Source organism: Ilyonectria robusta (assembly GCF_021365365.1).
Source record: "Ilyonectria robusta strain PMI_751 chromosome Unknown BGZ61scaffold_19, whole genome shotgun sequence".
NCBI lineage: Eukaryota > Fungi > Ascomycota > Sordariomycetes > Hypocreales > Nectriaceae > Ilyonectria > Ilyonectria robusta.
Window position 1 is genome coordinate 871,621 of NW_025764453.1, and position 20,577 is coordinate 892,197.

The window sequence follows — 20,577 nt, forward strand, 5'->3', positions numbered from 1 at the left end:
GAGGGAAGTGAACGCGTCAGGATAGGTCAAGGGAGGAGAGTGCAAACAGGGAGAATGTGGGATAGTGCAAGAGAGAAAGGTCACAAGGCAGAAGGTCAGCGGCACAGCGAATGTGTCAGAGCATCCACTTCCAAGAGATGAGGACAGAAATGGTGCCAGTGGGAGAGGGAGGTGACTACATAAAGGGGGCGAACTGGCCAGAAGAAGCTGAGTTAGGCGCCGAGGTGAATACTTCACCGGTCAAGGACGCGTGAATCATTCAACAGTTCTCCGTACACCGCTCGGCGACACCACCAAAAGGGCGTCATTTCTGGTGTGTGCCTGAACCATTAGGAATCTCTAGACTGTTTTGGGTTTGCATGTTGGCGCCAAGTCTTATTGAAGTTGTTGGAGGTGAGTCGAGGTTGATTCACGAACCAAACCAAGCGCCACATGTTGAAGCTCGTGAGCGTTCTCATCACATGTTGCATCACTTGGCGGGTTTTCCAGCGCTTGATTGGATACCTAATCAAGCCCAGGCATCATATGTCCTCCGTCATCTAGTTCAAATGAGTTTTATTCATACAGCTCGGCCCAACCACAGCAACACCGACGCCAAAGAAGTGGCCACCACATGAAGCCCGGAGGCCAATTCGTTCCACTTTGACACATGTCACAATCTGCGAGGGTTTAATAAGTCCACATGTCCCGGCGGTTGCAAACAGGAGGACTGCATGCATTTCAACATCGATGTATGTATTTCTGCTCGATACAGTCGGCAAAGCTTCGTGTCTAAATATCGTCATCCCAACACGTCCACTCGTGGTAGGTCGAGGTTTTGCTTCGTCTAAATCCTGTTTGGATGGATGCTTTGTGGTCAATAACCTCGTCCCAGATCACAAGAACCTTCGCGACAGTCAGAGCCCCTTCGTCGAAACTCCGCACCTCAACCCTGGTGAGGTGGTTCTTTTAGTCAAACTCAGGAGTAGTTAGCACACGAGCGCAAAAATTATGTGCCATTTCTTCTTACCGGTGTCAGGAAAGACTCGGCCACGAATCGAGCTCTTGCGTTCAACTACACGTCATGGTTAGAGTGGGTCTCAAGTCGGGCGGTAATGGTGGACTCACGAAGAGCTTCATCTCGGAAATTTCCTTGTCAACCTCCTCCATAAACTGGATGATAAAGTCGACAAGCTTGTGCTTGAGCATTTCCTCAGTGTGGAAGTTGGTTATTAAGAAGGTAATGTCGTATCCCTAAAAGCGCGGCGGTGTCAGTCAGGGGCAGCACGTCAGCAAGGGGCTTCGCCGGATGGAACGGACCTTGATGGGTTTCCTCCGCAGGATAAAGAAGGACTCGGCGCGCTGCGTCAAGAATCGAGTGAACTTGTGTACCAGAATGTGCTCAATCTCGTCGGCCTGCTTGATCTTAATGCTAATGCGGACCGAGTTGATGCTTGGCTCGATCAGGACCCGCTCGTTTTCGTTGCGCGCAATGGTGAGCGGGGTGAGGAGGACCTCGGGCGACGATTGGGCCTCAATCTCGGGAACATTGTGTCGTTCGGCGGTCTGGGAGGCGAAGTTGGAGAGGGTGAGGGCAGCTGTCAAGCTGCTCCGTACACATTGCAGGTACGGCCGTAGGGATTGAGACTGGGCGACGAGAGGCCACAGTTAGCGGGGGCGTTTGGGGTCGGGAGGGGGCAGACATTCAAGCGGTACATACCATGGCTGCGGCTCCTGCTTATGCTGAGCCCAGGGCGTTTGTCGGCGGCGATGCTTGGAGTCAAGAAGGCTGGTGATATCCCAGCGGGGTCTGGGATAGAGACATCAGGCACATAGTCGGAGCTGTCATGTGGGGGGCCATGACGAGTGCGCGCTGGGGAAGCATCAAGCCACGTCACGTGGGCTGGCGCAGTGTACGGTGAAGGTGCTCCCCAGCTCAGCCACAGCCGTGGTTGCCCAGCAGGGGATGCAACTTAGGTACTTCGTACCGATACCTCTTCCGGGCAGGCCCAGGTACCTGTCACAGTGGAAGCGCCCGGAAGAGGTACCTCGTCCTAAGGCCTTCTCAGCGATGCCACTTGAGTCCCTAGCGGCCTCTACACCGCTTTCCCCACCACGACCCTTCGCCTCAGCCAGGTACCAGCATGATGACGCTGTCCCAATAGCTTGCTTGCTGGTTTCCTTGTCCAACAAAATCCTCGCCATCCCACGCCCACATCGCATCGCATCAATCTGCAAGGGGCTCTGCAAGCTTAGCTTCCGCCGTCTTCCTCTTCCCTGCTACTTTCCTTTCTCCCTCCAGCTTGCTCTCGACCTTGCGCTCTCAGAGCTACCATCTCGTGCAACCATGGCGTCCCTATCAGGTCCGTTACCCCTCCATCCATCCATTCATCCCTCCACCCGCCATGCATTTCTAACCGCCTTCGTCGCGCAGTCACCGTCAAGCACCAGGGCAAAAAGTACAATGTCGACATCGACGCGAGCTCGACCGGAGAGGACTTTAAGCTCCAGATGTTCAGCCTCACCAATGTCGAGCCTGAACGACAGAAGATCCTCATCAAGGGCGGCCAGCTCAAGGATGATGCCGACATGACCAAGCTCGGCCTCAAGGCTGGCCAGACCATTATGATGATGGGTACTCCGGGATCCGGCGGCGGTGATCTTGTCCGCCCCAAAGACTTGGTCAAGTTCGTCGAAGACATGACCGAGGCCGAACAAGCCCAGCAAGTCGGCGCAACCCCAGCTGGCCTCGTCAACCTGGGCAACACCTGCTACCTCAACTCGACTCTCCAGACCCTCCGGCTGATCCCCGAGCTCCAGGACGCCTTGAAAAAGTACAGCCCCGATGCCGCACCCGCCAGCCTCCTCATGAGCGGCTCTTCCATGGACCTGGCTGGCCAGCTTTCCACCCTCTACAAGAAGATGGGCGAAACTCAGGACTCCTTCCCGCCCATGAACTTCCTCAACGCCCTGCGCGTGGTGTTCCCCCAGTTTGCCGAAAAGTCCAAGTCGGGTCACGGCTATGCCCAGCAGGATGCCGAAGAGGCTTGGTCGCAGATTGTCCAGCAGCTGAACCAGAAGCTCCGTGTCAAGAGTTCTGAAGATAGCCCCGAGGTTTCTTTTGTGGACAAGTACATGACGGGAGAGTTCACATCTGTGATGGAGTGCGACGAGGAGGAGGCCCGCAACGCCGGCGAAAAGGCCATCACCACTAAGGATAACTCCACGAAGCTCAAATGTCACATCGAGAGCTCAACCAACCACCTGCGGGACGGTATCCTCGCCAGCTTGACTGAGAAGCTTGAGAAGAACTCGGAGGTCCTCGGCCGTAACGCTGTCTACACCAAGACCTCCAAGATCTCGCGGGCGCCCAAGTATCTGACTGTTCAATTTGTTCGATTCTTCTGGAAGCGGGAGACTCAGAAGAAGGCCAAGATCATGCGAAAGGTGACTTTCCCGCAGGAATTAGACATCGTTGAGTTTTGCTCGGATGATTTGAAGAAGGCTCTCATCCCTGTCCGTGACAAGGTCCGGGAAATTCGCAAGGATGAGGAGGATATTGAGCGAGCCCGCAAGCGCCAGAAGCGGACCCACGACCAAGCCATGGCCGACGTTGCCGGCGGTGCCGGCCTCCCCAGCGAGAAAGAGAAGAAGGACGCAGAGAAGAAGGCTACAGAGGTTGCCGAAAGAAAGGGTGAGAAGAAGCCGGAACCATCGGCAGATGGTGACACAGTCATGGGCGAGACATACAAGACGGACGCCGAGGTCGAAGCTGAGCGGGATGCCGCCTTGTTGGTTGCCAAGAAGGAGCTCAACGCTTTGATTAACCCCGAGCTTCGTGACGACGACGGCGCCAACCAGTCGGGTCTCTACGAGCTCCGAGGCGTGGTGACGCACCAAGGCGCCAGCGCCGACAGCGGCCACTACACTTCGTACGTCAAGAAGACAGCGCCCGTCGACCCCAAGACGGGTAAGAAGGGCGAAGAGGACGGCAAGTGGTGGTGGTTCAACGACGACAAGGTGACGGAGGTGGAGGCGGACAAGATTCAGACGCTGGCTGGCGGTGGCGAGTCACACTCGGCCCTGATCCTCCTGTACAAGGCCATCCCTCTCCCCACCGCTGATGGAACGATGGAATAGACGTTCATATAAGCATGGGGTTTCTTCAGGTGGAACGGAAACGAAAATGACCTCTGGGCGTTGGTGATAGTCTGGACAGGCAGGTTCTAGATGAACATGGATGTAAAGAAATGATTTTACACATTGTAAAGCAGGCGTAGGCAGTGACGGAATGGATGAATACAGGTACACGGTTGTTTGCCTTTTTCTTACACTATGATACATGTCTATTGGGTATACAGATGTTCCTTTTCGCCGTCTCTCGAGGTATTATTCCCATGTCCGCTCAATCCTGACGTCGGTGTCATTCGCCTCCATTATAACATAAATGTCTTCCAGTTGGAAACAGTATTCGAGGCGGTAGGAGGTGTGCAATGGACGTGGTGTTTCGGGAGATATCCCCTACACTCTTGTCACTTGTTCCTTTCTGCCCTCTCTGCCCTTTCTGCTCTTTCCGCCCACTTGGCCTTTTCTCTTTCTCGCTCCTTGACAGTCTCGTGGAAAGCATCTAGTTTCCGTTGTAATGTAGCCCTTTGTCCTAGCAATACGTGCTTCTGGTCCTCGAGAGCGGCGATCTGATCGGCTGGTGTCGTGGCGCGGAACTGGGTGATGGCCTAGGTTGAGCAAGTCAGCATATGTATAACGCTAAAAGATGTAGACCAGGATGAGAAATGAACTTGCCTCTTCCTTTTCCTTGTCTGTCTTCAGCTGGGCGCCAGTGATGGTGCCAACGAAGATGCAGGCGGAAAAGGCGACGGCCCAGATGCCCCTCTGGATCTTTTGCTGCTTGGTCCACTGGTGAGCCATTGCGGTGGCGGCAGGCGGAACCGGTAAGGTATGTGTGTATCGGTGCAGTGCTTAATATGCTAGGAGTCCCGCCGGGCTAGAGTTTCGGGCTTGCGACGCTCCTCGGGCGTCATGACCCGGGGTGCCGGAGCCAGTACTGGAGCTGGGGCCGGGGGTTCTTCAGGTCGAGTCGAGAAACGACGGCCGGCGAGGACGAGGGGAGGGCGCAACCGATGAGGCCCTTTGGATATCGGTTACCGGGGTAGGGACTGGACCTCAGGTGGATTCGGAGTCGGAGGCGAGTCGGAGGTCAATTTCGAGATCGGACTTGACCTCGTCGAACAAGAGGATCCTGGGTTTGGCGCTACGGGCCGGCGCCAACGGCGAGGTGGGTTTGCTGGAGCGGCCATATTTTGTAGGATTAGTCAGCGGCCAAACTGCGTCATTGTCCAGAATGAGGGGCAGGAGAGGAGGTAGATGTGAAGGAGGGGGAGCTTCGATTGGGATGGCATATGCAATTTGTTTTGTGGGAGTGTGTCGATGTTGATCTTTTAGTGATGTACCATGAGCTAGGTAGAGAAGCTCAAGTAGATGGCCAGTTCTATCAACGTCACAACTGGTGGGCAGCTCTTCCAAAGTGTTGCAGTTGCCAGCCATTAAACGCTATCGAGTCCCATGTTAATTTTCTACCTACCTACCTGGGCACTAAATTCCAATTACACATATCTCGGCCCTGCATTGAACACAGTGATCTATCCTGGGATCCTTGCACATATTTCCTTTTATTTTCAGCAAGTCAAGTGTCTGAAGTGTATGTAGGTGAGATGATTCCGGTAGGTAAGTAGGGAGGAAGGTATGCCCCTCGGTCAGGCCGGAGGCGGGGAGCGAGCGGGGCAGGCCTGAGCAACAGAGTGTGGAAGGAACGCCGGAGCCAGCGAGCAAGCGAACCAGCGAGCCAGTGAGCCAGTGAGCCAGTGCATCAGTGATAACTAAGGCAGGTACTCCTTAGCGGAATTCATTACAGAGCGCTTTCTAAGTATTACTCGGCATGTGGATAGCGCCTTCCCCGCTCTCGCGCCTTTTGCCGCTCGAACAGGCGGCATTCCCAAGTACGTAGATGGTGGTCTCCGCAACACCACGAGATAATAGTCCTTAATTGCTCGCTCGACGTACAAGTAAATCTCTCACCCTCTACCTGCTTCATCTCCGAAATTTTGACGTTGACCTCTGTGTGATACTTGCGATTTCTTGGCTACGGTGAGTGACATCTCTTGTCGTTTGATTGAATTGAATTATCCCATGCCATCCCCGTCTTTCCATTTCCAAACATCTCCTGTTCCTCCAGAGACGCTGCTCCTCGCTCGACTCAGCCACTCGCAGGTTTATCTCATCTCATCTAAAACCGGCTTCTAACTCGTTTATAGGCGCCTGCTTAATTGGCTCACCGATCTTCCGAGGCGGGGTTTATATCAACCGGCTCCCTGATCTCTCGCCCCTCCGAGTCAATCAGACCACCGATAATCATCTCACCCTCCTCACCCGTCACAGCCATGTCGACTCCTCGCGTCTTCATCATCCGCCACGGCGAGACGGAGTGGTCTCTCAGCGGTCGACACACCGGTCGCACCGATATTCCCCTTACTGCCAATGGAGAGAAGCGCGTGAAGGCAACCGGCAAGGCTCTTGTCGGCAACGACCGACTCATTGCACCGAAGAAAATTGCACACATGTAAGTCGATCGATGGAGTCGAGTTTGCTTTCATTGTGCTTGCATGGGGAAGATAATGTCTCCTTTGGGATTTCCAAATGAGAATTGCGCACTGAAAACGACAAGCCCTTTCTTGAATATGGAATTAGCTGCCATTGCTTCACACCATCCTCATTCATCCATTCGGTCACCATCCTCATATATCGCTCGTCCCCCGCCCTGTGTCAACAGCTTATGTGACCCAAAGCTAACATCATACCAGCTATGTCTCCCCGCGCAAGCGTGCCCAACGTACCTTTGAGTTGCTTAATCTCGGTCTTGAAGATCCTCTCCCATGGAAGCCCCACGGCGAGACGGAAGGCGACGGACTACCTTGCCAGGCCAAGATCGAGATCACTGAAGACATTCGGGAATGGGACTACGGTGACTACGAAGGTGTCACCAGTCCCGAAATTCGTAAGATAAGAGCTGAGCAAGGGTACGAGGGAACTTGGGATATCTGGAGAGATGGTTGCCCAGGAGGAGAGTCAGTCTTCCTACCGACGAGTGTACCCGGCACCAATGGGTTTCAATATGCTCGATCCCCCTTGCGTTTACAAACTAACTTGAATTCAGGAGCCCCGAAGATGTCACCGAGCGCTTAGACAGACTGATCCAGGAGATCCGAGACAAGTGGCACAAGCCCGTCATTGGCAAGCCTGCCGACGGTGCCGCCAACGGCGACGTTGTCATTGTCGCCCACGGTCACATCCTCCGCGCTTTTGCCATGAGATGGGCGCGATACGCCCTTCAAAACGGCCCTACTTTCTTGATGGAGGCTGGTGGTGTGGGGACTCTCAGGTGAGACCATTCGTTACTGACTTTACGGATGCTAGTTCTAATCGCAATACAGCTACGAGCATCATAGCATCGAGGAGCCAGCTCTTCTTCTCGGTGGTGCTTTCGTCGTCGATTTTGACTAAGCCTATGCATAGTAGAAGTCCAGGCAGTTCTAAGAGTTTGGCTGGCACGGGGCGTACCGACTGTGGTCTTGCACGTTGGATGGTTGTGGACATTGCGTGTCGTCTTAGTTTAGACCCTTCTTTGTTCAAGTGATGCCTACCGAGCCTGCAGTCCACCGGCCACACTCAATGATTTCTTAGTGGCTCTCAAAGAAGAAAAGAAGGCTTGGAGGGCTTGAGACGAGGAGCCATCTAACCTCGGAGTAATCAAATGGTGTAGCGAGACCTGCTCCGTGCGGCTGCATCTCGGGCGTCTAATGGCACGGGGAGGTTGATATTATCTCGATTTATGTGCATCCCTTGATTCGCCAGTTTGCGAGATACGAATGGAACACAGTGTGGCATCTTTCCTCTTCGTTACCGCCAGTTCATTCCCCACGATTCATATTGTTGTCGCCCGCAGAAGGCTACCGCCAGGGGATGTGGCCAGGGGAAGGAGATACTGACGTCGCCATTTGACCCGTGTCCAACCAAATCAACAATTCCCATATATCTCAATAGTAAGTCAGGATACGCCATTCCCACCCCGACCGACCGGAATGATTTGCTGCTTGTCGCAATCTCGTTCGCTGTTGGTTGGTCGTGCAACTTACCCTATACTCGCACGGCCCTGACATGTGACAGACGAACAAAGAAGCGGCCAACGCGGTCAGTAACGCGATGTTGATCGCGAATTCTGACGTGTCAACTCACTAGCAGTGGGCGTCTTTGACGAGCTCGATCATTGCCATGTATTGGCTCTCCCGATGTTGTGTTGGATTATCCCTTTTCCTGATCTACGTCGACCCTTCAATAGGTACGCAATCGAGAGCCCAGAGATTGGCTGTCAATCCTCGAGTACCATAATCTAGCTACTACGTATACTCTCACCGGAGATGTTTCTCTGGACATTCAACAGCGCCAGGGGGGGTTGAGTTTAACGGTGGTTTCCTGCCAACGTCAATTTGTCTATGCTTGGATATGCTGTTCAATGAGAGGTTGCTCCTGGATGATGTCCCAAGATCTACCTCTCCTCCTATGAAGTAATTAAGCTAGAGTTTAGATCCCCTAGCTATGAAGACCTTCTTGCTATGCGCATTTCCTTGGCCATGGCTATGACTTTGCCCCTGTCCACCATGCTGGTCGTCATGACCGTGACTGTGAGTGTGGCCATGCCCTTCCCCTTCGCCATGGATGGTCTTAAAATCTATCGGCTCCGCAAACTCCTCGAAAGCAAACTCACCCCCAGCTCCTGCTTCCTCGAACATGGTCTTAATCTGATCCTTGGTGAACCCATGGTGTGTGACGCCATGGTGCGAGGCAAATTCCGCATTCATCTCATGCGCGGAGAAGTCGACGATGAAAAGGACACCGCCCGACTTCAGGCGGCTGACCAACCGCTTGGCAGCCAAATTGCAATCGTCAAAGTGATGCCAGCCTAGGCCTACGCCTGCGATGTCGAAATCGAAAAACTTGGCGTCGGAGAAAGCTAAGGGGGCAGCGTCAGATGGGTCGGCGAGATTGCCCACGAAAGCCGACCTAGCGGCAGAAATACCCTACGATGAGCATGTTAGACACCTGGTAGTTCATACCAAAACGCATCGAGGCGCCAATGAAGGTGTGGAGGTCTAACCTCGCTCCGTGCTCGGGCATTGTACGCCTGAACCATGTTCTCAGTTATATCAATCCCAATGCTTTCCGACACAGTCTTGGCCAGCACCTACAGACCCAAACATTAGCAATCTACACTTTTCATCAAACTTGCTCGTTCCCAGATGACTGACTCTCGAAAGCATCCCCGTGCCACACGCATAATCAAGGAATCGGGAGTCTTGCTTCACACCAATAAAGTCCAACTTGGCTTGAATAAGGCGCTCGAGCTGCACAATCGCAGCGGCATTCTGTTGGTCGTACTTGCCGGCGATTTCACTGTGATTGCACAATGTCAGTCCGGTAACCCCAGAAAGCAGTGCGGGAGACGTGGCTGGTGTGACGTGTCGGATCCTGCTGATCCCGTCGACCGCCACGGAGAGACCATCCCAGTGACTGAAAACGGAATGGCCAAGCTCGTGCGGTGCAGATGTGGCGTGCCAGCCAATCGAGACTCACTTGAAATGCGCCTGATTCTTGGATAGGATGTCCGTCATGATGGGCAATCGAGATAGTCGAAAGGTCTGAAATATCTGGCTGCACAGCACTACAATGAGAACAAATAGTATTCCAGTCAAGTCCATGTGGCTGATGAAAGTTTTGTCCGTCTACAGGATCTCGGACCTGTTATAAACATGGCGACGGAGACTTTCTGATGTCGTCTGGTCGGTATAGCCCATCGGACACATAGGACATCGGAAACTTCAAGGATCGGAAACATCGCGGTTGAGAAAGCACGCATCGGAAACATGACAAAACAGCACCAAAGCCCCAAAGTGTAAACGCCGAGAGGCGTCTGGACTCGCATGGCACTGGGAACCCCCAAGAACAGGCTGTACACCACGAGATGTACTCCATACATCCAACACAGACATACTACGTCAACCACAGCACTCAACCACAGCACGGGCAGACCGCCCACCGGCAGCTGCGCGTGGCGGTGGCATCGCAGTTGAAAGAGTGATTGACGGGCATGGGTGCAGCAGCTTTGCAGGAAGCGGTTGCAGCCGTGAGGGCAGACGTGGCCAGCTTCGATACGCACAACGCCCTCAGGTGTGCGCTCGGTGACATGGTGACATGGGCGAGTCGACCTGATGCGCACGTACCTCCGTCACCGTAACCGAGCACAGGGGCCGATCACGGGTGATCCTGCGCCTGCACGAGCGCACCGGTCCGCAAGCCGCGAGTTGTGCATGGCAGCCCAGTGGCCCTGCCCGAGCCCGAGCCCGTGGCCCATGCAAGCGCCCAACGGCAGTGGTACGAGATGCCATCCTGTCTGTGACATACATGCACGAAGCCAGAAGTGAAGGGTGGGGATCACCACCCACACACGGTGCTGATCTCCTCGCCTGCAAGGGAGCGAGGAATAACACAAAGGAAAAAACCTGCACACCAACACTCCAGAAGTACCCCCGAAGCAGGGGAATGCCCAAGCTCGTAGCGGGACTCTCTGCGCCAACCCCCAAGGGCCATGCCGAGCTCATTGCTGAAAGAAACATTGGTTGGGATCGTGTTTGCTGAAGCTGGGCTGTGTCCAAGTATGCAGCGTCCTGGCGTTCCAGCGTTCCAGCGTCCCAGCGTCCCAGCGTCCCAGCGTCCCAATGTCCCAGTGTCCCAGCGTCCCCATGGCCAAGGGGGAGTTGCACTCTTGCGACCCCGTCGCACAACGGCAGGGGCGTCTTCTACCCCAAAGGGAGCATATCAGCGGCCGAGACGCAACCCAGTGGAAAAGGCAATGTCTGTGTGCGAGAAGGGCTACAAGCGGGATGCAGACGAGCAAATGGTCGCCCCCGCTCACCGCTGATTGCTTCGTGCAGTAGCAAGACGATGCCATCCTTTCGTCCAGCCTCCGCCACCATGCCCGGAGACGACGGCAGAGTGATTCCCCCGGACGAGGTCCATCACCAGCCCGAGGACGGCCGTGGCGACGCCGAATTCTCTCCAGAAATGCCGTTCTCAGGCCGAGCGCCGGCGTGGGATTTTGTCGCTATTGCGGAAACCCTTGCACCTCGGCAGAGACCCGCAACGCGGAGTATGGGAGGAGAGCCTCTAGGGCGACATGGTGCAGCCGGAGCTCAGCCAGCATCTCACGGAGTGGCGGTCGCTAGGCCGAGTGCAAGAGGGATCACTAGCCTACCACGTAGTAGGCATGGTTGCGCGCGCGCGCGCGGCCCCAGAGTGACAATGAGTGCCAATTGTTACAGGGACCCCAGTCGTCAACATTGACAACACGCCAGGACCGCGCCGCACTACTCAGCCTGCAGGCCGCCGTGCATGCACACTAGGTCTCGTGGTACTAAGATTGCATCAGTGTCGTCCTCCCTTCGATGTGCCAACCTTTGCTCTCCCTCCCTGCAGTCGTTGGAAATTGGGTTGAAGGGCTTTGGGGGCCATCGAAGCAATTGGTTCCTCGACGCTTTGCTGACCACGCTGCCCTTTGTTGTTGGGCCGCAGGGAGCCGCACCGGCATAGGCTGAACATGAAAGCGGGGAGGCCTGTTCGGATGCTCTGCAACCCCCGCCAATGTGAGGTGTCAGCTACATGAAGCGGGCGGCTGATCTCAGAGAGAGTTGCTCGTCCGGACGGCAAACATGGGGTGCGCGTTTGATTGCTCACACTGTACCGGGAAGTCACTCCGGTCGTACATGGTTTGCGGCCCAGGATGACATGCAGCCGGGGATGGCGCGAAGGGGACGGCCGCGCCACCCCGTGAAATTGCGACGTGGCAGGCCCCCTTCAAAGCCAGGGCGTTTCTTGTCCTGCAAGCATTGCCCCTTTTCATGTTTCCTTTCCCGAAGACTCCAAGTCTATATTGTTCCGATACTCGACATCACAACGGGAATGAGACGACTGAGACCGGGCCCAGGGGGCTATCTTGTCCTCTCTTGTTACTGTCTCGGTGTCCATCGATCCCCGGCCCGGTACGAGAGGGCTGAGCTGGGCTTGGGAGTCGCCAAGTACAGGAGGTCCGTGATGGCGTCCCGTGGCTCATTGGGGATGACGGCCTGTCCAAAAGCCCATGGCACCCGAGAAAATCGGGCCCGTCGCGGGACAGATGCAGCCTACCCGACTTGCATGGATCTTCCGCATGAGAGTCTGTTCACGTGATCGAAAGCGGACGTGTGCGATTGGCGGACCGGGCCTTGTCTGGGGCAGCCCAATCAAGGGCGTCTGGTCGAGACTGTCACAATGAAGCGTGGCCGGTTTGGTTCAGCATGGCGCCAACTCTGGAGCCAGCCCCGAGGTCTCGGGTCGGCATAGCGTCCAACTTGGCGGAGGCAAAAAGTGTCGGTGTGAGCTGAGGCTGCGTACCCAGTACCCAGTCTGCAGAGCCCCTCTGCCTTGTCCCACGATATCGTATGTGGCGGTCGATTGGCAAATGTGCCCAAGCCTAGCACCGAGCCCAACTATGTTGGTTGAGATGGTCGTGTCGGAAGCAACCCTGCCAGCGCGTTGAATGTCTTTCAATCTTCTCAGGGCCTCCGTTAGTGACTGCTAGCTGCTGGCATGTTTGTCGTTTCTGACGCCAAGGATGTGTTGGTCGTCGTCCGCAGCCACCTTCCCTCCTTGCGCCAGAGAGCATGGGTGTCTTTGGCGTACACAGCACCCGTTGCTTTTGCCACACAGCACATCCTGGGTCGTGTTTCTAATTCTGTTGGACCTGGAGGCTTGCAATGGCCGCTCGTTTATCCGTTCCTCTTGATCCACCCCCCGCCAAACCCAACCCTGTGTCAGAGCGCAATGTCTCGGGCGGCGAGTGATGGAATCTCAGGTTCCATCCGCAATCCCTGGGGACGAGGTGCGGGTCGTGGCTAGTGGTGTCTCTCTCATAATTAGCAGGGATTGGGCGGAATTCCATGGGCCGGGCCGTTTTCAAATCTCTCGTTCCAAGCCGCAGCATGGGGGTATGGACTAGCCCCCGGCGATCGCTGATGGTCGGCCGATTTTAAATTGCATGGGGAGTGCAAAAAAGAAGGATGGAAAAAGGGCAAAGAAGCCAACGCCATTGACGAGGATGGGATGGAACCGGGTTTAAACAACCAGCGACACCACCAGAGTGCGTTTCGGAGTTGGTGTCTAGGGTGGATTGTTCGTATCTGGAGGTAGTGGTGGAAGGGTGGAAAGGACAGATGCGTGGGCCTGAGGCGTCCATGGCTCAGCGGAGAGGTGCATTGGTGCAGGAGCGATTCTAGTGCATAGCTTGGGCAAGCGACAAGGTGGCAGTTTGAGGGATGAAAATCAAAGCGGTCTCCAAAGGTCGGGTAGGTGCAATGCGCACTGGCTACCCCGGCCGCGCCCCGATCGCCACTGGCCAGGCAGGAACACTTCCGTAGCTCCTCCATGGCTCCAGACCAATTACCGCTACTGATCGCGCCGGTATGGTGTGCCGTGCCTGCCAACTCCCCACCGATCCGTCGTCATTAGTCTCCCATCTGGAAGGCACAGAGGAAGCTTCCCTGCCATCCAAGCATCCAAACGGTGATGAAATCTCCGCCCTACTTCCAACCACCCAGTCACACCCATGCCAATAATACTCGTCCCGCCGCGCGCCTCGCCGTCGACAACGACGGCTCACGCCTGAACAGGCCCGCCTTGGTCCCGGTCTCGTCCACATTGCTAGGTTCTCCGTCTCCCGAGCCGTCTCGGCCCTTCCCCTGCAGGTGCCAAAGGTCATGTGAATCCGCTGTTGGAATGCCAATTCGACCGCCCGGGTGGCGTTCCAAGGTAAATGACCATCCCCGATACCCACTGGCCTGTCTCAACATGGGGATTGCACCAACTCGTCTACACTCGTGGTTTCCTTCTGGATCTCTCCTGTGTTTCTGGTGACGGTTTGCGGCAGAATGGTCCCTTGATAGATCAAAGACACGCTGGTCGCTGACGTTCAGCTGTAGAGGACTGGAGACATGTAGCCTCTGATCCCAGCGATCGAGATCAGGCATCGACCAGATCTATTGAAACCATTATTCAATATTTGTTGGTTCGCCCAGGCCACCGGGTCATCGGTTGGGAGTATGCCACCAGCTCAACTGCCACCTCGAATATGCCAGGATGCCGTCCGGGGTCCCTGGTGTTCAATATCGATACTCTACACAAGCGGCGTCGTCTCTTTTCTCCCCCACCAGCTATGTCCACCCTGATAAGTTGGTCTGTTCCCTTGGCCGCCGCCATCAAGCCTGTTAGACCCAGTAATTAACCACTTTATTTGACAGCAGTTGGGCCCTCACCCTTGTGTGTGCGTGCGTGTGCGGATACTGCAAGCAGAGCTACTGCAACTTTTCGGTATCCAACTTTGCCTCACGCATCCAAAGCTTTTTAATACTCTTTCTAAGAGTTTCTTGCTCCCGGATTGATTTTGGACGTGTCGGGTGAAACGATCGCTCCCGCGGTTTTGCATCTCCATCCGCCCAATGCCACTTCTCTCGTCTCTCGTCTCTCATATCTCATATCTCATGACTAGCATTTCCACTTAAACGTATGCACGCTCATGTCGTTTTCAATATTTACCCATCGTCTCCAAAGCCGACGTCCGGCTACGGTAATCGAGGAGTCGTCCCGCTCTAGTGTCGGGGATCACTCCTCACTTCTCCATGGGCCTACATAACATTGTTCACGACGAGCCTCGGCTTACACAAAAGCAAATATAATTACCGACCGACTCCACCTTCAGAGACGATCAAAAAGCAACACTCAGCCCAGCTGGTGAGAGACACTACTAAACGGCCCGCTTCTGCATCCTTTGCTGCAAGTGTGAGCCACAATCTGCGGCCAACTCCGGTCAACAACGCTGAGACAGGTTCAGGTACCTTTGATATCGGTACGGATCTGCAGCCTCTATGGGTGACATCCCGCTTCTGCGGCTTTTACCCCGACTAGAAATGAGGCTGCAGGACAATGATCATGGGGCTTTCTCATTGAGAGCTGGGCCGCGCCTGTAGCCAATCTCCGCCCAGCCTTACCAAGGTTACTGCAGATGAGCTGTACCGTCTCAAACCCTCTGGGGCCGCAAGCAACCCAGGAAAGGCCGCACAGAGACGGAATAAAGGCTTTAGCACAAGATGCGAGCTCCGGTCAGAGTATCTTCCTTTCTCCACGACATGGGGGGATGGGGGGCCGATAGCGTGCAGCTGTTGATCCTTGTCTACGTGGATGAAGGGCTGCAACCAACCAGAGCTAATATGCAATCACTCAGCAACACCCTGAGTAGTCAGGCTCCCTCCCACGTGAAGTGGGCATGACGCGGTCGCCCGAAGGATCCCGTTCGAACGGTTTAAACCCTTTCCCCAGTGCTCGGACGGATCAGCACTTGCGGCCCGATGCGCATCTCAAAGTGGCGGGTCCCATCAGACCCAGGCCGCCACCAAAACGACGTCTGGCCAGAAAGGGTGCATGGTTTTCAATCTCCAACAAGGATCAGGCCCGGCTCTTCCATGCAGTGTGCTCTTGGTTTCCCCTCGATGAGGCTTGGACGTAAGCGAGCCTTACTTTGGATGCATCACCAATTCGTCAAGGCGCAGAAATCAGGCGCACTGCAGGTCAATGAACCAAACATCGATCCCTCTCAATCAATCAACCGCCTAGGTCCACACCTGAGTTGTAGCGGGCTAGACACAGAATCACAGCCTCCCAACAAGATGGTATTGCAGTAGTCTTTACCCGGTACGAATCACGGCGACGCATCATGTTTCACAGTCGCATTGGACTCGGCTTGTCCCACTTCGTTGTTTGCAATTGCAGCCAAGGCCACCAGTCAAGATGCCGACATGCACACATGCATATGGAGGCACGGAAAGGGCTACCGGCACTCGGGCCTGCTCCCATTCACGCGATGTGCAGTTCGCAGGTGGACAACAGGAAGGGATGCTGATGTCGCGTCTCCAGCCCCCAAGGAGAGCACCGCACCACATTGATGAAGCTGTCGCCATTGGACATAGATACAAGCTTGCCAGCTTGATGCTGCATATTCAAGAAAAGCGTCTACATCTGCATGGACTGTTGGCACTGCTCAAATGGGTCACCAGGGCGGCATGGAGGCGCGGATATGCGCCGTGGAAGTACGCGGTAGGGACGGGAGGAGCCTTATTGCGGGTGGTCCAGGTGTGCTCGCACCCTTGTCCCACAAAGATCATCCCGGTTGAGTCTAGCCAAGTCATTGGGGCCTGGACCAAAGTTGGTGACCGTTCTGACGCAATCAGATCCGTCGACTGCGCGGAGTACTGGGTACCGGTATCTCACAGCACACTATGGTGGGTCGGTGACAAAAGAAAGTAAAGAAGCAAACACATTCCCTTTTTTTTTGGACCAACTCCGCGCACTGCCTCTCCTCATGTCTCGTGGAAGATGAGCGGTGACCATCCACCTCTTTCAGCTGGCTAGCGGTCGTTGGGGCTCCGCCAGGTCTCAGACACCCCCCCCTGGAACCATCTCTCATTGCTCAACACCGCCGAGCACACCAAAGGCAGCCCCTCCCGCACCACCGACTTGACTAGGGATGAGAGAAGCACATCTGACAGGTGATTGGCAGTCGATAGTCGCTGGGCCAGGGCCCAGTGGTGGTAGCGGCCAAGTTTTTTTTTCGCTTCCCAGAGAATCGGGAGCTACGCTCCACATGAAGGTTCATGACACACAACGGGTTACGGCACGCACAACGATCCGGCATCCATTAGGTTGGTGCATGACCATTTGACCACGGCCAACCCCGGACACCGCAGTGGACGTGACCAACTGGTCCACTGTTTGCTGACGAGCACAGTATTAAATCCTATAGCATTAACTGGCAGCTCGGTCAGCTCCGCGATCGGGATGCAGGCCAAGACGGCCAATCGTCATCTCGTGACGATGACGCGATGGTGGGCGCCGCCGCGGAGGCTGTCAAGACGGTGTGGGTAAAATGCTACGACGGTGGTTCTTTGAAGGAAATATTAGGGCTGTGTGAGGCCCGCAGCTCGCTGCGGATTACAGCCTCACTATCCAATACCGGTACATCGACGCATCTCATGTCGATCACCAGGCTCTCGTCAAGACGACGCAGCGCCATCCCGCTTCGTGGTCATCTAGAATAGCCTGATGCTGACACCCACACCCGGTCTCGAATCGATCAGTGACGGTGGGCTGCGTCGCGATAGCGCCCGACATTCCATGCGGGGCACAATTCAAGCGCGCAAAGAGATCTGATGGGAAAGAGGAATCGCCGACCCCCCGGCTGTCCCCAAGACCTTGAGAGAAACGAGGACGAACCAACAAGCCAATCAAGTGCTTCTATACTGTCCCTCGTTCTCTGGTGAGGAAACTCGGTCATGGGGGAGGGGTTGCATCGTGATGGGGATTGGAGGACTTACCTTCAATCAGCCAGTCCCAGAGGGGTGAAAAGATGGTGGGCGGGCAGATCAGTCATCGGACGCCCCAAGCACCGACCTCCACGAGGGTGCCATGGATGATGGGCCTGGGAAAAAAATAGCCCGATCTAAAGCGCGGCGCACCCGTTCTGTTGGGTTAACCCGGACGAGTACGAAGTACTGTGGCCAAGGGAGCTGGTGACTGGCCGGTCATCACAAGCCTACGAACCTAGGCCAACCAAGCATCGGGGGCGAATGACGGAATTGAATCCGAAGTACACACGGTTCATGGCTTGTGTGGGCGCTCTTTCATTTGGACCTTGCCCCAAGGGTGACGCCAGCTGAAGGTGCAAGCAACCCCATGGTGCAAGAGGTTCAATGTGGCAATGACGGAGTGGGCTGGTACCTGGGCCAGTACTTCATGCTCTGTACCTCGTGGGTGGCGGGGGCAGACGGGGGTTCACAGTCGAGTTTGGCCATCAGACCCGGCGCTATCTCGAGAGTTGCGGGTTGAACCGCAATGCATACGGGAGATGCCACCATGGGGGGCCTGGCCTGTGGGGGCTCATTCCAGCTGGGGTCTGTCATCTCATTCCTCATTACCATCCTCACGACAACTTGATACGCCATGCTCGCCCAGTCATACGTTGCTCGCATCAAGCAGCTTGTTAATGCAGACGAGCCTGCATGGCACAACATGAGGTCAGTAAGAATGTTGTTGCCTGAGCCTGCATGCCGCATTTGTGCTGCCTTACGCTTCACAGGGAAAAGTGCAGGCACTCCCCCATTGACCAGGGGAGAGTATTTATGTTGACAGATCATTGTACTCACAAAATACTGGCCATCAGACCGCAGCGGCCAGGGTTTCTGCAATCTACCGCATCATCATCGGCCTAGGCATGCAGACGAAGACTGGGTATATTGCCACCGCAGCCCAGCTGGTGGTGCAGGGTAGGAACAGAACGTGAGGTTTCGATGCAACGAGTCGATTTTAGCAATGACGATACCAAGATGAACATATTGCAGATCCACTCACTTCTCCATGGATAAACAAATTTATAATTCAATATTAAGTTCGCTCTGAACTAGCGCGGGCCTTCGCAGAAGGCCTCTCAACATTACGTTCGAGTATCTCATATGTCGCTTTTCATGTAGTCTGACTGACAACATGAAACAGAACGCCGGGACAACAAAATGCAATATCGACTAGGGCCGGTCGGTACACCGAAAGCTCGGGTCGTGGCCCATGATCCTTGTCTCAAAGGGCTGCAACTGGGTCTGTGGAAGGCGGAGGGGGATAACTGAGATGTGATGGGGCAGAAGGGTCAAAGTTGGGGTTCGCGCTTCACTTTTCCATGCAACCTTCAAGCCGCGATCGAAGGGTAAAAGTGGTCGACGGCGATGATGCTACACAAATTTCATCAATGAGGTACTGGCTGGCACGGTACTGCACGGGATGCAAGTGATGCGCGGGTAGGGGCAAAAGAGGGCCAAGCAGAAGACACCCCATTCCGAGCACGGAAGTAAGGCAAGGGGAGAACACGGATGGAAGCCCCACAGACGGTGACCAACCCACGAGGGACGGCTGACCTGTCAGATTCCCGAAATCCGCAGCATGATCCTAGCGGAGGCGAGCCATGGGAACGAGACATGACTGGCAAGCAGATGGCCTTCCGCAAATGGGCGTCCTGGGCCTTGAAGAGGGATGTGGCGCCGGAACTGGCGGGTGTGGGTGCATCCAGGTTATCAGAGAGGTGGGCGGTGGGCATCATTCGCAACAACTACGAACGGGCAAGTTGGAATTGATTTGGCCGAGAGGCTTTGATCAATGACTCGTACGGGGGCAATGCTTCCCCTGTGTCTTTCTGGCCACAGCCTCGGTCTTTGACCGCTGGGAGTGAATTGGGGAGGCCGTGTGATAGGCGGAGGGAGTGCACCGCGAGGGAGGGAGCGAGCAACTGCAACAGCGCATGGGTGACATGGGATAGCGCAAAACAGAGGAGCATGATGATGTCGACAAAGAGGAAGACGTGTGATTTGGAGATGGATGGACGGGATGAAAAGGCGTGTAGCTTCACCACCCACAACGAAACCGATACAACGCAGCGGCAGGACGAAGCAAGTCGATACCCATCCAACATCGACCAACGCGTACTCCCGCACTTTCGAGCCTATCCCAAGCCATTCCGGCCATCCTCCTGGTAAACGGTGATGCCTTTCCCCCCTTTCGCGGGCGGTGAGCAAGCAGACGACTTGCAACGGCCCCCTACCGCCTCTGCCCGAGCATGCCTCATCCTTCGATTGCCCGACATGCCGACCCGGCTGTGCCTCACGGACCTCACCAACTGCGTCAGTGCCTTGGCTCAAAACTCTTGGACATCCTGTACGGCGTTGCCTTGTATGCCTGCTTCCTGCCGTGCGCGCGCGCTGCTGCCACGCACTACTGTACGAGGGCGGCACGTCACTTGGTCGCGGGGTCCCGTCTCGTTAGGGTGCTTTGGGGTACGTACTGTACTCGACTTGTACCAGCGTTGAGTCTGAAAGGCATTGCACGTCACCGCTTACTCAACTGCAGAATCCGCAACTCCAACGATTTCCCGTCAGTCCCAAGCACTCGGCCGTAAGGTACTACTGAGGTACCGTACCCGCTGGCAAGGGCAGCAGTAGCGGACTCTAGCGGCTCCCATGGCTCAGTCGCAGGACGGCAGTGGCTCCGGTCGCCTCCAATGCTGGCACCTCCTGGAGAGAGGCGTCACAGACGGGCCCCAGCTCATGTACCGGTCCGTTCCTGGTTGCCAGCACCGTACAAGCGGCCAGGCCAAGGCCATTGAACCATTCTAAAGCCCCGGTGTCCCGATCGAGGGGATTTCGAGCCGACCGAGCCCTTTTGAACGACATCACTGTGATTGCTATCGAATCATTGCAATTTTTTTTTTTTTTTTTGGCACTCTGAATGGGTGAGCCTTGAAAATAAGTCGATTGTTGGCGCTCTAGCGCATGCAGGATCTAGTCAATGGCG

General features: G+C 55.4%; 10 protein-coding genes across 10 annotated transcripts; 4 read left to right on the plus strand and 6 right to left on the minus strand.

Annotated features, from left to right (window-relative positions):
• Positions 1-472: 472 nt before the first annotated feature.
• Positions 473-1,809, minus strand: BGZ61DRAFT_396974 (uncharacterized protein). Its single transcript, XM_046242969.1, has 5 exons — positions 1,700-1,809; positions 1,300-1,626; positions 1,108-1,233; positions 1,010-1,054; positions 473-957 (listed from the first exon to the last, which is right to left on the minus strand). The coding sequence occupies exons 1-5, from the start codon at positions 1,700-1,702 to the stop codon at positions 949-951; spliced, it is 510 nt and encodes a 169-aa protein (XP_046100506.1). The 5' UTR covers positions 1,703-1,809; the 3' UTR covers positions 473-948.
• Positions 1,810-2,077: 268 nt separating this feature from the next.
• BGZ61DRAFT_426810 (ubiquitin carboxyl-terminal hydrolase 14) lies at positions 2,078-4,286 on the plus strand. Its single transcript, XM_046243684.1, has 2 exons — positions 2,078-2,342; positions 2,414-4,286. The coding sequence occupies exons 1-2, from the start codon at positions 2,327-2,329 to the stop codon at positions 4,117-4,119; spliced, it is 1,722 nt and encodes a 573-aa protein (XP_046100507.1). The 5' UTR covers positions 2,078-2,326; the 3' UTR covers positions 4,120-4,286.
• Positions 4,287-4,511: 225 nt separating this feature from the next.
• Positions 4,512-4,905, minus strand: BGZ61DRAFT_481803 (uncharacterized protein; the record flags this gene model as incomplete). The annotated part of the gene is made up of 2 exons (XM_046249338.1): positions 4,512-4,712; positions 4,759-4,905. 2 exons carry the CDS (start codon positions 4,903-4,905, stop codon positions 4,512-4,514), a joined length of 348 nt encoding a protein of 115 aa, XP_046100508.1.
• Positions 4,906-6,345: 1,440 nt separating this feature from the next.
• BGZ61DRAFT_76268 (histidine phosphatase superfamily) lies at positions 6,346-7,752 on the plus strand. Its single transcript, XM_046257063.1, has 4 exons — positions 6,346-6,613; positions 6,855-7,118; positions 7,208-7,432; positions 7,485-7,752. The coding sequence occupies exons 1-4, from the start codon at positions 6,435-6,437 to the stop codon at positions 7,552-7,554; spliced, it is 738 nt and encodes a 245-aa protein (XP_046100509.1). The 5' UTR covers positions 6,346-6,434; the 3' UTR covers positions 7,555-7,752.
• An 872-nt stretch (positions 7,753-8,624) lies between these two features.
• Positions 8,625-9,719, minus strand: BGZ61DRAFT_360162 (S-adenosyl-L-methionine-dependent methyltransferase; the record flags this gene model as incomplete). The annotated part of the gene is made up of 4 exons (XM_046241143.1): positions 8,625-9,128; positions 9,206-9,292; positions 9,357-9,501; positions 9,682-9,719. The coding sequence occupies 4 exons, from the start codon at positions 9,717-9,719 to the stop codon at positions 8,625-8,627; spliced, it is 774 nt and encodes a 257-aa protein (XP_046100510.1).
• Positions 9,614-10,177, minus strand: BGZ61DRAFT_76308 (uncharacterized protein). The gene has a single exon (XM_046257064.1). The coding sequence runs from the start codon at positions 10,082-10,084 to the stop codon at positions 9,797-9,799; it is 288 nt and encodes a 95-aa protein (XP_046100511.1). The 5' UTR covers positions 10,085-10,177; the 3' UTR covers positions 9,614-9,796.
• Positions 10,039-10,935, minus strand: BGZ61DRAFT_76312 (uncharacterized protein). The gene has a single exon (XM_046257065.1). The coding sequence runs from the start codon at positions 10,719-10,721 to the stop codon at positions 10,272-10,274; it is 450 nt and encodes a 149-aa protein (XP_046100512.1). The 5' UTR covers positions 10,722-10,935; the 3' UTR covers positions 10,039-10,271.
• A 28-nt stretch (positions 10,936-10,963) lies between these two features.
• On the plus strand, positions 10,964-11,694 carry BGZ61DRAFT_520725 (uncharacterized protein; the record flags this gene model as incomplete). The annotated part of the gene is made up of 3 exons (XM_046252460.1): positions 10,964-11,365; positions 11,427-11,515; positions 11,581-11,694. Exons 1-3 carry the CDS (start codon positions 11,050-11,052, stop codon positions 11,692-11,694), a joined length of 519 nt encoding a protein of 172 aa, XP_046100513.1. The 5' UTR covers positions 10,964-11,049.
• Positions 11,695-12,123: 429 nt separating this feature from the next.
• Positions 12,124-13,639, minus strand: BGZ61DRAFT_457815 (uncharacterized protein). Its single transcript, XM_046246684.1, has one exon. It carries the CDS (start codon positions 13,563-13,565, stop codon positions 13,056-13,058), a length of 510 nt encoding a protein of 169 aa, XP_046100514.1. The 5' UTR covers positions 13,566-13,639; the 3' UTR covers positions 12,124-13,055.
• A 2,199-nt stretch (positions 13,640-15,838) lies between these two features.
• On the plus strand, positions 15,839-16,604 carry BGZ61DRAFT_76330 (uncharacterized protein). Its single transcript, XM_046257066.1, has one exon. It carries the CDS (start codon positions 15,979-15,981, stop codon positions 16,492-16,494), a length of 516 nt encoding a protein of 171 aa, XP_046100515.1. The 5' UTR covers positions 15,839-15,978; the 3' UTR covers positions 16,495-16,604.
• Positions 16,605-20,577: the final 3,973 nt, after the last annotated feature.

What these genes read in the sequence shown, in the direction of transcription:
- BGZ61DRAFT_396974 (XM_046242969.1), bottom strand. An exon ending in TGCGGAGGAAACCCATCAAG is followed by an intron (nt 1,234 to 1,299) that starts GTCCGTTCCATC and finishes CCGCGCTTTTAG; the next exon opens with GGATACGACATTACCTTCTT. An exon ending in TTTCCGAGATGAAGCTCTTC is followed by an intron (nt 1,055 to 1,107) that starts GTGAGTCCACCA and finishes CATGACGTGTAG; the next exon opens with TTGAACGCAAGAGCTCGATT.
- BGZ61DRAFT_76268 (XM_046257063.1), top strand. Translation starts at nt 6,435, where the DNA reads ATGTCGACTCCTCGCGTCTTCATCATCCGCCACGGCGAGACGGAGTGG. An exon ending in CCGAAGAAAATTGCACACAT is followed by an intron (nt 6,614 to 6,854) that starts GTAAGTCGATCG and finishes ACATCATACCAG; the next exon opens with CTATGTCTCCCCGCGCAAGC. An exon ending in GATGGTTGCCCAGGAGGAGA is followed by an intron (nt 7,119 to 7,207) that starts GTCAGTCTTCCT and finishes ACTTGAATTCAG; the next exon opens with GAGCCCCGAAGATGTCACCG.
- BGZ61DRAFT_76308 (XM_046257064.1), bottom strand. Translation starts at nt 10,084, where the DNA reads ATGTATGGAGTACATCTCGTGGTGTACAGCCTGTTCTTGGGGGTTCCC.
- BGZ61DRAFT_76312 (XM_046257065.1), bottom strand. Translation starts at nt 10,721, where the DNA reads ATGTTTCTTTCAGCAATGAGCTCGGCATGGCCCTTGGGGGTTGGCGCA.
- BGZ61DRAFT_457815 (XM_046246684.1), bottom strand. Translation starts at nt 13,565, where the DNA reads ATGGAGGAGCTACGGAAGTGTTCCTGCCTGGCCAGTGGCGATCGGGGC.
- BGZ61DRAFT_76330 (XM_046257066.1), top strand. Translation starts at nt 15,979, where the DNA reads ATGCCGACATGCACACATGCATATGGAGGCACGGAAAGGGCTACCGGC.